The sequence below is a fragment of the Brachypodium distachyon genome, chromosome 2, assembly GCF_000005505.3.
Source record: "Brachypodium distachyon strain Bd21 chromosome 2, Brachypodium_distachyon_v3.0, whole genome shotgun sequence".
In the NCBI taxonomy this organism is placed as follows: domain Eukaryota; kingdom Viridiplantae; phylum Streptophyta; class Magnoliopsida; order Poales; family Poaceae; genus Brachypodium; species Brachypodium distachyon.
The window spans coordinates 37,682,989-37,698,002 of record NC_016132.3 but is presented as its reverse complement, the minus strand read 5'-3'; the positions used below and the strand labels follow the sequence as shown (position 1 = coordinate 37,698,002).

Below are 15,014 nucleotides of genomic sequence, written 5' to 3'. Positions count from 1 at the left end.
TTGTGGAACCCCAGATATAAGGACACTAGACTCGCAACTAAGCATGACATCTAATGACCAAGAACTAGGGCAACAACAAACATGTGACATGGTAATAGGACAAGTAACAAGACAAAGGCATTTGAGTAGAGCTGACTAAAAAGCTATGCAATCCTAAAGGCATCTTGACAAGAACTGAGATCGTAACTTAATGCAAGATTGAGGGAGAGACGATAGGTATAATCAACATGGTCAAGGAAGGGCCGCTTGCCTGGAGTACTCAATTGTCCGGAATTGAACAAGAATCCTGGAAGAAGAACACAAGTGTAGTCGTCGTCGTGGGAACCGAAGACTAGCGAGAAAAAAAGCAAACACATCACATAGAAGGAAAGTATAAGCATACAAGATACACATGGTAGTTAATATGCGCAATCAAAGAATGATGCATAACATAGGGATGATGCATGTCATATTAAGGAATCCGAAAATAAATCCAATATATAATTTACCAAGTTAAATGAAGTCCGAATAATCTACAAATAGCATCTATACAACTCCACATGCAGGAAATAGAGTTTAGTGGCTTCATATACACAACAATGTTATAGTTGTATTAAGATGCATGACAATGACACGGATAGGTGCGATGCATGCTTTAAAACAAGAACAACACAAAGATCCGACTAGGTCGGGGTTGCACACACTAATGGAAACAGGGTACCTGCAACTATCGATACTATCGGTACAATCACGAACATCTCATACAACACATGCATATCAACAATCGCAACCTACGGGTCTACGCCGAAGAACGGTGGTCTCACGGGACGATCGCACGTTATACCTTGGACGTGCGGCGTCGCGATGTAGAGGAAGTAGTCGACGTAGTCGAGGTAGTCGTACACGTAGTCGTAGCTGTTCATGTAGGCAATGTAGTCGTCGCGGCGAAGTAGGCGTTCAATCGTCGTGGTCGTAGCCGTTCAATGCGCCGACTCGGAGGTTCGTCGGTCTCCGCTCCGAAGAAAAAGAAGAAAAAGGAAAAGAGGGCATGGGCCTGGGCTTGGATCTGGCTTGGGCTTGGGCAACTGGGCTGCACAGGTGGGCCGAGCTGGGCTTGGCCACGGGCTGCAAGGGATGGGCCGTCAGGGACTGGCGGACGAGCGCAGGCGCGGGCAGCAGAGGGCGCGTCGGCGGCGAGCTCGGGCAGGAGGTCGCGGAGGCGCGGCCACGGAAGCTGGGCGGCGCGGCGCAGAGAAGCAGGAGGAGGCGGAGCGGGCGCTAGGCGGTGAGGTGGGGCGCGCGCGGGGCGGACGCGGGCGACGCGCGCGACGGCGCGGTGGAGGGCGGAGCAGAGGAGGCGCGGACGAGGTGGAGGCACGGGCAGGCGGACGCGGGAGGAGGCGCGGCCGGCGGCGAGCGCGACGGCGCGAGGTGGAGGAGCAAGGCGGCGCGGGGAGAGAGGAAGAGGCGCGCGGGGCGGACGCGGGCGACGTGGAGCAGAGGAGGCGCGCGGCGGAGCAGAGGAGGAAGGGAGGCGCGGGGAGAGGCGCGCGCGAGGGAGCTCGCGGCCATGGAAGAGGGTGGCAGAGGCAGGACGAGGAAGAAGAAGGGGAGAAGAAGGAGCTTGCGGCGGCGGAGGAAAAGAAAAGGAAGAAAGAAAAAGAAAAAGAAGGGAAAATAAATAGGCTAGGGTTAGGGTTTGCTAGGTGGGCTTTTGGGCCAACAAAAGTCTCAACCAAAAATAAAGGTTTTGCAATTTAGATTTTCGAAACAAATTAAGACACGAGAGGCTAGGTCTAATTAAACCGGGAATAATTTGTCCAACTCAAATTAGGATTTGTATAAAATAGTTTTAGGCTTTAGCAAACACAACAAAGGACAAACACACGACAACACCAAAGAAGTGACATTTCGTACAAACGAAAAATATTTCATGCAACATGACGCTAATGACATGGCAAAAATAATTATGATGACACTAGCATGACAACATGATGACAACAATTAAATTACAAAATAGTCCAAAAGGACTTAAAAGGAAAAGGGTTGGTCTCGGGCTGTTACACGGCGGCGATCGTACCATCACCACCAACTCCAATTTAATATATAGTACAGTGCCCGTGCGTTGCCACGGTCACTCGGAGTGCGTTTGGTTTGCCGTCAAGTAAAAGTGGATAGGGATACCCATAAATGGCGTGTATAAAGTTTTTTTTTGTTTGGTTGTCTAACATGGATGAGCCAGGTTGCTGTTTGGTTTCTAATTAACCTAGATGAGCTGGATTGTGGTAACAGTTGTGTGCCAAAATAAGATTACCTCCTCAATATAATGATAATGGATAAAATTCTCCCAGATTTAATACAACATTGATTTGCGTATATGACACAGCAACATAATTCACCATTATTACCAACATAAACAAAAGAGAAGAGAAGGGGGAGGGGTCAGTACAAACAGAGAAAGATAGAGACAGAGACAGGGAGGGACAGAGAACGACAGAGAAAGGGAAGTGGAGGGAGGCACGCGCGGTCGGTGCAGGACCAGCTGCTGGACGATGGGGTGCACCGAGGAAACGCCTCCTGCGGGTCTACAACCACCGCCCCCCTCACCCAGCTCCTCTGTTGGTCACCTCGTGCGGGAGGGAGCAGCGCCGACGGCGGGAGGGAGCGGTGCCCGGGCGGCAGAGAAGAGCAGCACTGACGGCAGGAGGGAGCGCCGTTGGCGGAGCAGACGGGAGACACGTCGGCGGCGGGACATAGTGTCGCACGCGCGGCAGAGCAGAGCAACGCCAAAGTAGGGGAGAGAAGTGCCGACGGCGGGCGGAGGGAAGGCAGGAGGAGAGGGAGGGGGACGGCGGCCACAAGAGGTCGGGAGGAAGAGGAGTAGAGGCGCAGCGGTATTGAGGTCGGGAAAAGATCTAGAAAAGAAGACGCATATTTGCAGAATAGCCCATATAATTTGGACCGTGGGTTGAATTAACATTAAGAAAAACTTAAAGGGGCAAATTGCAAAGTTCACGAACGGACGACGACGAAGAAAGCGTTTCTCCCTTTATTATTTGGGTAGATAGATAGATAGATAGATAGATAGAATAGATAGAGGTAGATAGATATATAAATTGATATAGATTAACTAATAGTTAATCGTAATTGATCATAAATAATTATTCTCAACGGGCCGCCACCTGCCCTTAATAATCCCCAGTTCAGCCACATCGACCTAGGGTTTCATTGCGAGAGCACGCGGCGGCAATGGCGGACGCGCATGAGGCGGAATGCGATCTGCTTATCGATTTGCTATTGGCGGATACGGATGAAGAGGCGGAGGAGGAGAGGAGGAGGCTGAGAGGCCGCAAAGGGGGAAAGAAGAAGAAGAAGACGGCGAGCAAGGTGGGGAAAGCGGAGGGGGATAGTTCTGCAACAGCAGCGGATGCGGCGAGGAAGACCGAGCTGGCGAGGGTGCGGAAGCTTGTGGAAGCGCAGAAGGACAAGGTCGTGAACCGGCCGGAGCCCAAGCCGAGGGTCCTGCCGGAGGTGGTCGACCTGGCGGCGGCGGCCGCGTGCAGAGCCGCGGCGGAGGAAGCGCGCAGGAAGAACCAGCGGGCGGAGCAGCTGGCCGCCATGGACAAGTGGCTCAACACGGGTGACCCCGAAGCCGGCGATTGCTGGGATCGGTGGGTCGAAGAAGACATGGAGGCCATCAGACTACTGCAGGGGGAGGAATCGGATGATTCTGCGGAGTACATGTTGGATCCTCTGGCCGTCGAAGCCAAGAATTACCACCAGTTCTGGAACGAACTCTGGACCGACTGCTGCGGTTCCTACGAGGACACCAGTAAGCTAGCACCCTACTCTCTCCCTCCTGATTAATTTAATCCCCCTCACTCTCTCTTCTCTCTCCCTCCTCTTGATTAATTAATCTCTCCCCTCTCTCTTTTGTCCTCAGCGCTTATCCCACCGATGCTATACACCGACGTCAAGCCTACTACCCATCCGTCCTACCCGATGAGAACACTGCAAGTCTTCAAGGTGAAGATTGCCGCGATACAAGAGGAACTACATTGGCCACTTCAAGTATTTGGGATAGTTGCGGCGCGTGACTCCATAGATCGCAACCGCAATGTCATCTTCCACCGCAAGAGAGATAACTGCCAAATCATCCACGAGGAGGTTCGTATTCTTTCGTCGACCGTGACAACTATTTTGTCATACCTCCATCAACACTTTGTAGCTGAAAATGCAATGTATATATTCATGGCATTTTGTTAACGTCGTCGGAAGGCATTGAGTTACTCTTGATTATACCTACTGTATTCGTATGTGCTAATTTCATATTGATATAGATATAGTACAAATTTGGGAGAGTCCATGCATGGTAGTGGTAGAAGTTCCATACGTAGAATAGGTGGTCCCAAACTGATTATGATAAACTTTTGATACCTGATTGCAATTAGCTTTATGAAGAAGAAACAAGTGTAGTAACGAGGCACCAAGCTTTTGTGTTTCGTCGAGAAAATAATTTGCTAGTTAATATTTCCGATTGTGATGGGAAAATAACATGCCAATGATGAATCAACATCGTATGAATAAGTAGGCCAATTTAAGTGGGAAACACACTTTTAATCGGCAAGAATATCTAGATTCTAGAAGCTTATGGCACATAGGCGACCAACCTGCTGGAGTGTTGGCCATCCATAATATTTTTTTCTAAAATGGCTTAAGTTGTTGATGTCATAATCTGTTCCCAAATCTTCTATTTGTTGATGCACAAATTTGAATTGGGTATATTTTTAGTGCGTTTTGAATCTCAACTGAGTGTACATTTCCCGGTATTAGAGAAATCCCACGAAAGAATGTCCGCAACTTTTAGCGTGCTGTCTACTGTTCTGTTTGCGAATAATTGACCCTTTGCAAATTCTACGGTTCTGTTTGCGAATAATTGACCCTTGGCAAATTCTACTTCCACAATGCATGTGTTCCTTATTACCAACATAACTCGGTTGTACCTCTTCGCAAATGCATTGCTTACTTAATTATTTTTTCCATGCAGAGTCCATGTCTAACACTGACAGGTCCTACTCGTGCAATTGTGGTAGTGGATCCCGTATGCTTTGAAGTTGATTTAAAAGTGAAGGGCAGTACTGAAGCTGATGATAGAGATTTAAGCTATCTACTTGTCCACTATCATGATTCTGGCTCGATGAATTCGTATGTGTTTGATCGAGTCAGCACTAGCAAGCTTAGTACCATTGACTTTTCATTCGGAGACATCGTGAATTCTGTGGAGGCTACAATTAGCGTGAAGATCATTTCTTCTTCGCCATGGCCAGAGGGTTTTGGTGGCTTGTTTTATGCCAATACCACTAGCCTAGATGGCATGAAGATTGACCTGCTTGCTTTTGGAGATGGTAACTTGGCTGTTGGAGCTGATGGGACGATAGAACTTTCGCGACGTGTTGTTTCCGTTGAGCTTGATGGAGAGTTGAGAGTTTCAATTATGGCAACTTCTTTGAAGGATAGATCTGTGGAGAAAGATTCAAAGACATTGAAAGCCGAGAAAGCTAGCAGACGTGACATTGAGCTTAAAGTTCTTGGTTGCGAGATGAAGGTGACCGTGGCCTGGTCTGTTGTCCCAAGTGTGCCGCAGTATCGTAGCTAGGTTTGTCTTTTCTTGTCGGTATGTGTTATGTGATGGTACTGTGCTACGCATCCAATGTTTATCTCCTTATCTTAGTTGTAATACGAACAAATTATCTGAATGGAGAAGTTTAGTTAGTTTACTTTGATTCCATTTGCTGTCATGTGATCAGTGATGGCATGTTTGCATTTATTATGTCGGATGTTTGCTGCCAGCAGCAAAACATCTGTGTGGGCAAGCGTTCAATTTTTTATGCTTCCAGATTATAACCTGTCTATTTTGAGGTAGTTTAAATGTGGCAAGTATAAAGTAAACAAACATGAGAAGACGTTTTTCTTCATATCTTTTACCGTCTTTTTTTGCCGGATTCAGAGAGGACCGGATAATGACCTGATGTGAATACGAATTATATGGGACTACGGATTCGGAAAGGACTCTGTCGAGAAAGAAAAAATCATCGGATAAATATGCGGAAGAAGACATAATTTTCTTTCCACCTCGTAAACAACATGAACAAAGTACTGATCTAAGTTCGTAACACTAGAAAGTGGCCAAAGCTTCTTTCATGTTTGCAGTAAACAAAGTGCAGTACCGCTAAGGGCTAACAAGCTAGCAGTTCTTGTTTGTGGTAGCCGCAACTTATCCAAATGGAGATTATGTTATCATTACCGCCAACCTGTACTCACAGTGTACTAGATTTAGCATCGATATAGATTTAGCATCGATATATAATAATGGAAGTGTAGCTCTTCATAAATATGCGTCCATATACGTATTGATCACCGGCAATTTGTTAGAGGAAGGGGATTCTTTTTGCATACCTGATCATGATACTGTTGTATATATATGGACCAACCAGACAACGAGGCAAGGACTAAAATGCCCGGTAATAAATGGACCAATTGGCTGTTTGAGGTGGGCCAATTTATCGGATAATTTGGCGATATTGGATAATCCACAAAAAAAATGACTATTATTCATATACGCATTCGTATTCGTCAGATTCTTAAAATTTGACTACCGTATCCCCGAAAATGGATGGGGATGCAGATTAGGGGCGGAAAATATCCTATCCGTTTTGCATCCGCCTAGTAGAAGCTGACAGCCATTGCGTATGGGCTTGGTTCGAAATCAGCTTCTCTCTCCTTCATGGCCCAAACATCATCCGGCCCAGTTTCACTCAGGTGCTCCTCTCTTTCTCTCTCGAACCTCCTTTGGCGAACAACGCTGGAGCCCAGCGTGCAACGGGCCGGCTGGGCCTCTTCTTTCTTTTCACAGAAGATGATGGTGAATTATACTTGTCAATGCTCATAATCTAGCTACTAGTGGATACCCTGCGCGTTGCTGCGGAAATACGTTGAAAGAAACTGCTATGTCTTTGAAACCATGCCAGCTCTATATGAATAGGGTAAAATATTGTTTGACATAAATTTCTAGAAGTGTTACATTTATTAGCAATTGCTATGCAAACAGGATACAATTGGCAGAAATAGGCAAGCATAAGGATGCATTCTCATGCATGGTATACACTTACCAGAATTACGGAAATTTGTTTGCTTGATCCTATTTACTGCCATCAGGTAGACCGTGAAACATCTGTTTCACGCTCTTGTAGAAAAATAAGCATGTAAGAAAAGAGAAACAAAGGTGGTATAAAGTTAAAATGTCGAAGGGCAGTTGATATTCATATTTCAAAAAAGATAAAAACACATTTCGGTAAAAGAACTTCTTCTTTTTGCGAGTTGAAAGATTTTTTTTTTGCAAGTATTCCGGTAAAAGAACTTCAAAAGGAAAGAAAAGAGATAAAAAATAGGTACCTCAATTAAATTTGTCAATTTACACTTTAACCAAAACGTCCTATAAGGTGGCACTGATGCAGTTATCCAAAGTCATAATTTACGAAAACTTCCTATAAGGTGGCACTGATAAGAGAATGGACATGTTGAATCTGAAGTACACTTGTACTCCACTTTGGATGATAGCCTCTCCATGTCAAAAAGATACATGATAAAACTTGCACCTGACGATGCATCATAGAGAGGATTCACTGTCTACAGAATAAGGCCAACATAAGCTTCTTAATAACGTCGCAAATGATGACGGTGCAGACTGTAGTGACAAACGATTGGCAGGGAGGAAGATCAAGCATACTTACCTCATCTGGCAGAAATAAAATATGTTGTTGGTCAAATAAATTTCAGATCCTGCAAATAGTAGCAACCACTTGGTCAGTCTTCACAAATTTATATTTGAAACAAACATGCTAAAAGGACCGCACCGCCTGCAGCAAATCAATCGGCCAACAATTTTGCACCCGGACAGGTGAAATCTAGCATGAAGCGTTGGTTAGAAAAGGTGCAGGGAAATAGCAGTGCTAGGATTTGATGATGCCGGCAACAGCGTATCATATTCCAGGTGAAATCTAGCATCGAGTAATATATCATATTCCAGAAAACATTTGTATTTCAGAAAGTAATTTGTAGCTCTCGTAGCTCAATGCAACACTGAACCAAATCTTAACAAAAACGTGTACGGCCAGTAATAAAAGTTGGAACCTTATACGGAGTATATTCTGTTCTATCCATCCAGCACACCCACACCACACCCCACACTCTGTGCTCCCGACAGGAACAAAACAGGACAGCCGATCAGCAATGCTGTTCCCCCAATGACTTAACTTCGCAGTAATAAATCCAATTTGAGCCGGATTAGTTTCACATGGGAGTCTACGTGCACGCGCTGTCAATCCTCTGTCACCTTTCACATGGGAGTATTAGCAGCTGGTTAATTTTAATTAACCAGTTAGTTCTGCGTCGCTTCTTCCGACCAAATCTGTTTGGGTATTCGATCTGCTCGTTTCGCTCCGGGCAGCTTCTTCTGGCACGCGCGTGCTTCGCTAGCTGGCCTCACTCTCTCGTCTCTGTCTCGTGATATCCCTCACGTGCCTGCGATCTGTGCAAGCATATATACAGTGAGCGTAGTACTTGTCCGTACGAGCTCTGCACCACTTGGAGTACGTACAACTTCCGTACTAAACAGCTGGGGATTCCTTGGCTGTCAGAGGGTAATACAGTACTAATTACTAGGATTTCCATGGAACTTCGAGTTCAAATTTAAATCAAGAATTCGAGGTCGATCCTCGCCTGATTTCAGAAGAAGAAAAATAAATCAGTGGCATGGCTTTAATTGAGCCTAGAATCTTGGCTTGTTGCCTCCAATCAAATCCTTCCTAGTGCGACTTGTCCGTCCCTCCTGGCGACGGTCCGTACAAGGGTGTGGCGACGCGTGGGCAATTCCGCTCGGTCCCCTTGCTAGCCGTCGATTTACTATTCTGGACTGGTTCTTGTCCGACCTGTCCAAAGCCTTCGTCCTTCTGCTCCCTCTCCGACGTCTCCTACCTGTTTCCCTCGTCCAGCGGCTCCCTGCTTCTCCTCCTGCTGCTGTGAAGCGAGGGGAGCGCCAAGCCAGATCCAGATCCGTCTCCTAGGTTAGCCACAATCCAAGCCCTCTGCTTGCTTCTCAGGACGGACAGTTGTAACACATCTTTCCGTGAAGCTTTGGACGGAGAATGGCGGTGGAAGGAGTGGAAGGGATGATGAAGTCGCTAAAGCTGTCGGATGCTGAGAAGAAGAGTGCGAAGATTGGGGTGGTGCGAAGCGTCTTGCAGCAGGATGCACAACCAAAAGCTATGGGGAAGCTGTTCGCGGATAGGCCGGCGCTGGCGGAAGCTCTTGAGCAAACTGTGGGGTGGATTTGGTGCCCGGGGAAGGGAGTGAGCTGCAAGAGTCTAGGGGAGAACGTCTTTTTGTTCTCCTTCTCCATGGCAGCCGGCAAGAGGAAGGCGCTGGAAGGGGAGCCTTGGAGTTTCAACAATGACCTGATTGTGTTGGAGGATTTTGTGCCATCCAAAACTATCGGTGAGTATGCCTTTGAGGAATTCTCAATCTGGGTCAGGGTGTTCGATGTACCTTTAGAAATGATGCACAGAGAGGCGGGGGAAGTAATCGGGACATTGATAGGAGAAGTGCAGGAGGTCGGAAATGACGAGTCAGGATCTGCAATTGGAGGCTTTTTCCGAATCAAAGTGAAAATCAAGAGATCAAAACCTTTGATGAGAGGGGTCACACTGCAGAGGGATGTGGAGGAGAAGGAGGATGAACTGGCCGACATAGTGGCTGGCGGTTAGGAGGCAGGCGAGGGGAAAAAGGAGTTGGATTTGCTGTTGTGCAGACTGGAGTATGAACATCTCCCAGAATTTTGCTACACATTTGGCATCTTGGGTCATTGCTTTCGTGAATGCAATAGCCAAGTGAAAACAGGGGAGCCTCAGGGGTGGGGGAAATGGCTGCGCGCTGAACTACCGAGGAGGAAAGGCAAGGATCAATCAAGATCACTATCGGGAGAAGGGAAGAAAGGTAATTTCTAGAGTGGTTCAATGTCGAGCAGTCGCTCAGGCTTTTGGAGGAAACAACCCGCGGATGATCTGAAGAGAGGAACAACAGTTGTGCAGGAAGAAAAAGAAGTCACGAGCCCACTAAAATTACTGCCACCTTGCAGGAAGCTTGGCCCTGAGGACGGTAATGACATGCAAGTTGATCGTACTGTTCAGGAAGGATCGATGGCGAGCACGCACGAGTTGCCTGGGTACGAAGACATGAAGAAGAAAGCGGTGGCTAGACAACCTGCTACTGAGGGGAAAGATGAACAAAAAAAGAAGAAAAGAAAAGTTTGAAGGAAAATAGACACTGGGCGTGCGGGGGGAAATCTGGGTGCCTCGGTGCTTGGGGGGAAAAGGGACCTAGAGGATATGGAGGTGTCTGGAAGTGAAGCAAAAAAGCTGAGGTGGAGCAAGTTAAGAAGATTATGCCAACAATTAATGGCGGGCTGTCAGAACAGCCCGGATCGCGCCAATGAAGCTTGTGACCTGGAACTGTCGGGGGTTAGGCAACCGCTTGGCAGTTCGTGGGCTTTTGGAAATCCAGAAGTCCGAAAATCCTGATGTTTTGTTCTTGTGTGAGACAAGATTAACGAAAAGTAAGATGGAGAAGTTCCGTTGGATGCTCGGGCTGCCAAATATGTTGGCTCGGGATTGTGATGAAACGGGAGGCAGAGGGATAGCTTTGTTTTGGAGAAGTGGTACTGAGGTGACCTTGCACAATCTTTCAAGATACCACATCGATGTTGAGATCACGGAACCTAACAGTTTCAGATGGCGATTTACTGGAGTTTATGGTGAACCCCAATCTGATAAAAAGCACGTGACATGGCGGCTCTTGAGGAAGCTTAACGCCCAGTTGGATATGCCGTGGTTGTGCTCCGGCGATTTCAACGAAATTTTGTTCGCGCACGAGAAGGAAGGAGGAAGGCTGAAAAGCCAACAGAAGATGGATTGCTTTGAGACGGCTATCGAAGTTTGTGGGCTGCACGACCTGGGGTTTGAAGGGGACAGGTTTACAACTTGGCGAAACAATAGCAAAACCAAGGAGGGCTATATCTGACATCGTCTAAACCGCGCCGTGGTTAACGGGAGATGGTGTGCTAGATTTCCTACATCGAAAGTAATTAATGGCGATCAGATCATAGGCCAGTGATCATCTTCACCGAAGAGGGGATTAAAAAGGAAAAATGGCGAGGGGTTCCGGGGAACTTCAAATTCGAAGCTAGATGGCTCGCCGAGAATGACTGCAGAATGATTGTAGAAAAGGCTTGGGAGGAAGCACATCTGGAGGCAGGTAGCTCGGCTTTGACTGCCTTGAGTAAAGTGGCTAAAGAGTTAAAAGTGTGGGATAGAGATGTGCTCGGCGATCTTGAAAAGAAATTGAAGAAGTCGAAGAAAGAGCTGGAGAACTGCAGGAGAGGGAAGCTGAATGCAAATGCGGTGATTCGCGAGGAAACTCTCAGATTTAAGGTGGAAAAACTGGAAAATGAGCTGGACATTTTTTGGCGGCAGAGGTCACACACTGACTGGCTCAAGATGGGAGATCGAAACACATCTTTCTTCCATACAAAAGTTAAAGAGAGAAGGAAGAGTAACACGATTGGGAAGTTGCAAAAAGATGGAGGAGGCTGGGCGGAGAGTGAGGCCGACAAGAAGGAAGTGATTACTAACTATTTTGTGGATCTATTCCGATCTATCAACAATGGTGATGCTACTGAAATTTTGGGGGATGTGGCTGCTAAAGTGACGGGGGATATGAAAACCTTTTTGAACAATCCCTATACAGCCCAAGATGTTAAGGAGGCGGTGTTTTCCATCGGGGATTTGAAAGCTCCTGGCCCAGATGGAATGTGTGCAATCTTCTATAAAAGCTTCTGGGACATTGTGGGCGAGAAGGTGTCGGAGGAGGTGCTGCAGGTCATGGGTGGAGGTGAGATTCCAGAAGTGTGGAACGCGACTGTGATTGCTCTGATTCCGAAAACTAAAAGGCTAACCAACATCAGGGATTTGAGGCCCATCAGCCTCTGCAATGTGATTTACAAAATTATAGCGACGATCATAGTGAAGAGACTGAAGAATATTCTCCCTAACATTATTTCAGAGTCTCAAAGTGCTTTCGTCCCGGGGAGATTAATCGCCGACAATGTGCTGATTGCTTATGAAATGTCTCATTTTTTGAGGAAGAGAAGGAAGGGAAAGGAGGGTTACGCGGCTATTAAGTTGAAAATGAGCAAAACCTACGACCGAGTCGAGTGGAGTTTTATCAAAGCTATGATGTTGAAGCTTGCCTTCTGTGAGAGTTTTGTCAACCTAACTATGAAATGTGTTGGTACGGTGAGCTACATGGTGAAGGTGAATGGGGATCTGACCGACGAGGTCATTCCAGGTAGGGGGTTGCGGCAGGGGGATCCTATCTCCCCCTACCTTTTCCTCCTTTGCGCTAAGGGTCTTTCAGCGCTTCTTTACAAAGCTGAACGCGATGGGCAGATTGGAGGGATCAAGATTTGCAGCTCCGCCCCTCGTGTGTCACATCTCTTTTTTTGCAGATGATTCGCTTATTTTGTGCAGAGCTAAGGAGGGGGATGCGATTGCCTTAAAAGAGGCCCTCCGGCTGTATGAGTGCTTTTCTGGACAAGTGATCAACAAAGACAAATCTAGCATCATGTTCAGCCCAAACACGAGGGCTGCTGAAAAAGGAAAGATTATGAGAACCTTGTCAATCCAGCAGGAAACGATGCATGACAGGTACTTGGGCATGCCGATTCATGTGGGGAAATCCAAGAAGAAGGTATTCAATTTTTTGAAGGATCGAGTGTGGAATCGAATCCAGGGGTGGAAGGAGAAGCTACTGTCTAAAGCTAGAAAGGAGATTATGATTAAGGCTGTGGCTCAATCCATCCCAACATACATGATGAGTTGCTTTGATATTACTAAGGGGATTTGTGAAGAAATCTCTACGATGATTGGTCGCTACTAGTGGAACCACCAGGACAAGGATAATTCAATGCATTGGTTAAGTTGGACAAAACTCACTAGAAGCAAGAATGATGGAGGGCTCGGGTTCAGAGAGATCTATTCATTCAATTTGGGCATGCTCGCTAGACAGGGTTGGAGGCTCTACGAAATCCGAGCTCTCTTTGTTCCAGAATTCTTAAAGCTCGATATTTTCCTAATTCGAGCCTGATGGAAGCCATGCCCGTGCCTGGAATATCTTACACATGGAGAAGCATCCTGAAGGGGGTCGATACCCTAAAATTGGGGATCATTTGGCATGTGGGTGATGGGAAATCCATTAATATTTGGGAAGACCCTTGGCTTCCGAGAAACAATACAAGAAGACCGATGACTCCGCGAATGGACTGTGAGCTTCAGAAGGTTTCAGACCTTTTGGAACCTTTTTGCGGTGGATGGAATGTGGACCTCATCAGGCAACACTTATGGGAGGAGGATGTTGATTTGATCTTGAAGATCCCCGTTCACTTGGCCTTCAACGACACCATTGCCTGGCATCCAGATGCGAAGGGCTTGTTCTCTGTGAAATCAGCTTACCACATTTCTGTGATTAATGAAGACGAGAAGAACAATAGGGGAGAGGTTGGGCCTTCAGGTGCCCGTGCGGGCAGATTAATTGGAAGAAGTTGTGGAAAATTCAGTTGCCGAACAAAATTAAGCATTTTTTATGGAGACTTGCGCACAACTCTGTAGCGGTCAGGACAAACCTCCGGAGGAGAGGGATGGATGTGGAAACCAACTGCCTCATGTGTATATCTAAAGATGAAGATTCAGGGCACTGTTTTTCAAGTGCAAGCATGTCAAACGTGTATGGCAAGGTTTGGACCTTGAAGATCTAAGACAGGCTCTTGCCGGAAAGGGATCTGTTGTTGAAGTGTTTACTGTAATCTTGGGGCTGGAGGATGAGAAGCAAGCCCTTGTGGCAAACAATCCTTTGGAACTGGTGGCTCGAAAGAAACAAAGTGCGTGAGGGGGGTCCGGTCAGACCAACTGACGAGTTGGTTTTCATTATCAAAAATCAGACCAAAGCCTTCCTTGAGGTTGCAGCAAAACAGACTGAGAAGGTTTCAAGGCCTATAACTCACTGGCAGAAACCTGTGGAAACTGGGTGAAAATCAACTGTGACGGGTCTTTCCTGGAAAATACTGGTTCAGGCGGTTGGGGTGCTGTGTTGAGGGACAGCTGTGGCTCGGTGTTAGCCTGTGGGGCGGGCAATCTTCCTTGTCTTCTGAACCCGTTCCAGGCTGAGGCCAGAGCTGCCAATCAAGGAATTATTTTGGCTGCGTCCAAAGGGCTTCCTTTGTAATCCTGGAGCCAGACTCTTCCGCTCTGAAAGAGGCGCTACTCTCTAAAGCTCAAGACCTGTCCACGGCAGCTACGATAATTGAAGAAACCAAGCTGCTTTTTGCGTCGTATTTCAGTTCTGTTCAAATTAATGCTTGTGTCAGGTCTGTAATACCGTTGCCCATGAACTTGCTAAGATTGGACGGTGTTTACCTTTGGGACTTCACATGTAGAGGGTACCCTGGATGATGTAAACTCTTTGGTGGCAAGCGATCATCTTGGCTTGTTTCAAAAAAATAAACATGTGAAGTCTCAAGTGTGTTTCAACTATCGACTAGGAAAAAGAATCGACAAGGTTCCAGAAAAGGAAAATAAGAATCCCGTTTCACTCATGAGAGTATGAGTTTTTTTAAACTAAATCAGGCGGTTAATTTCTCGAGACCAACTCACACTTATACTCATGAGAGTATGTTTTGGGAGAAATTAATCGCCTGATTTATGTTTGTTAATAGCTCCAGCTTGGCACTGATCCAGATCGTTCACTGACCTTTTGGCGTCCGTAGGTGTGGGAAGCTCACAGGAAGGAGCTAGAGCCTACTAGAAGAGACAGCATCGAACATCAGATCGAATAATTCTTTGCTGTTTGCGTCTCACATCCATCTTCGT

The 15,014-nt window shown here is 46.7% G+C and overlaps 1 protein-coding gene across 1 annotated transcript; it reads left to right on the top strand.

Moving 5' to 3' along the window:
- The first annotated feature begins 3,191 nt into the window (after positions 1-3,191).
- On the top strand, positions 3,192-5,765 carry LOC100841019. Its single transcript, XM_010235069.3, has 3 exons — positions 3,192-3,811; positions 3,923-4,146; positions 5,027-5,765. Exons 1-3 carry the CDS (start codon positions 3,229-3,231, stop codon positions 5,633-5,635), a joined length of 1,416 nt encoding a protein of 471 aa, XP_010233371.2. The 5' UTR covers positions 3,192-3,228; the 3' UTR covers positions 5,636-5,765.
- Positions 5,766-15,014: the final 9,249 nt, after the last annotated feature.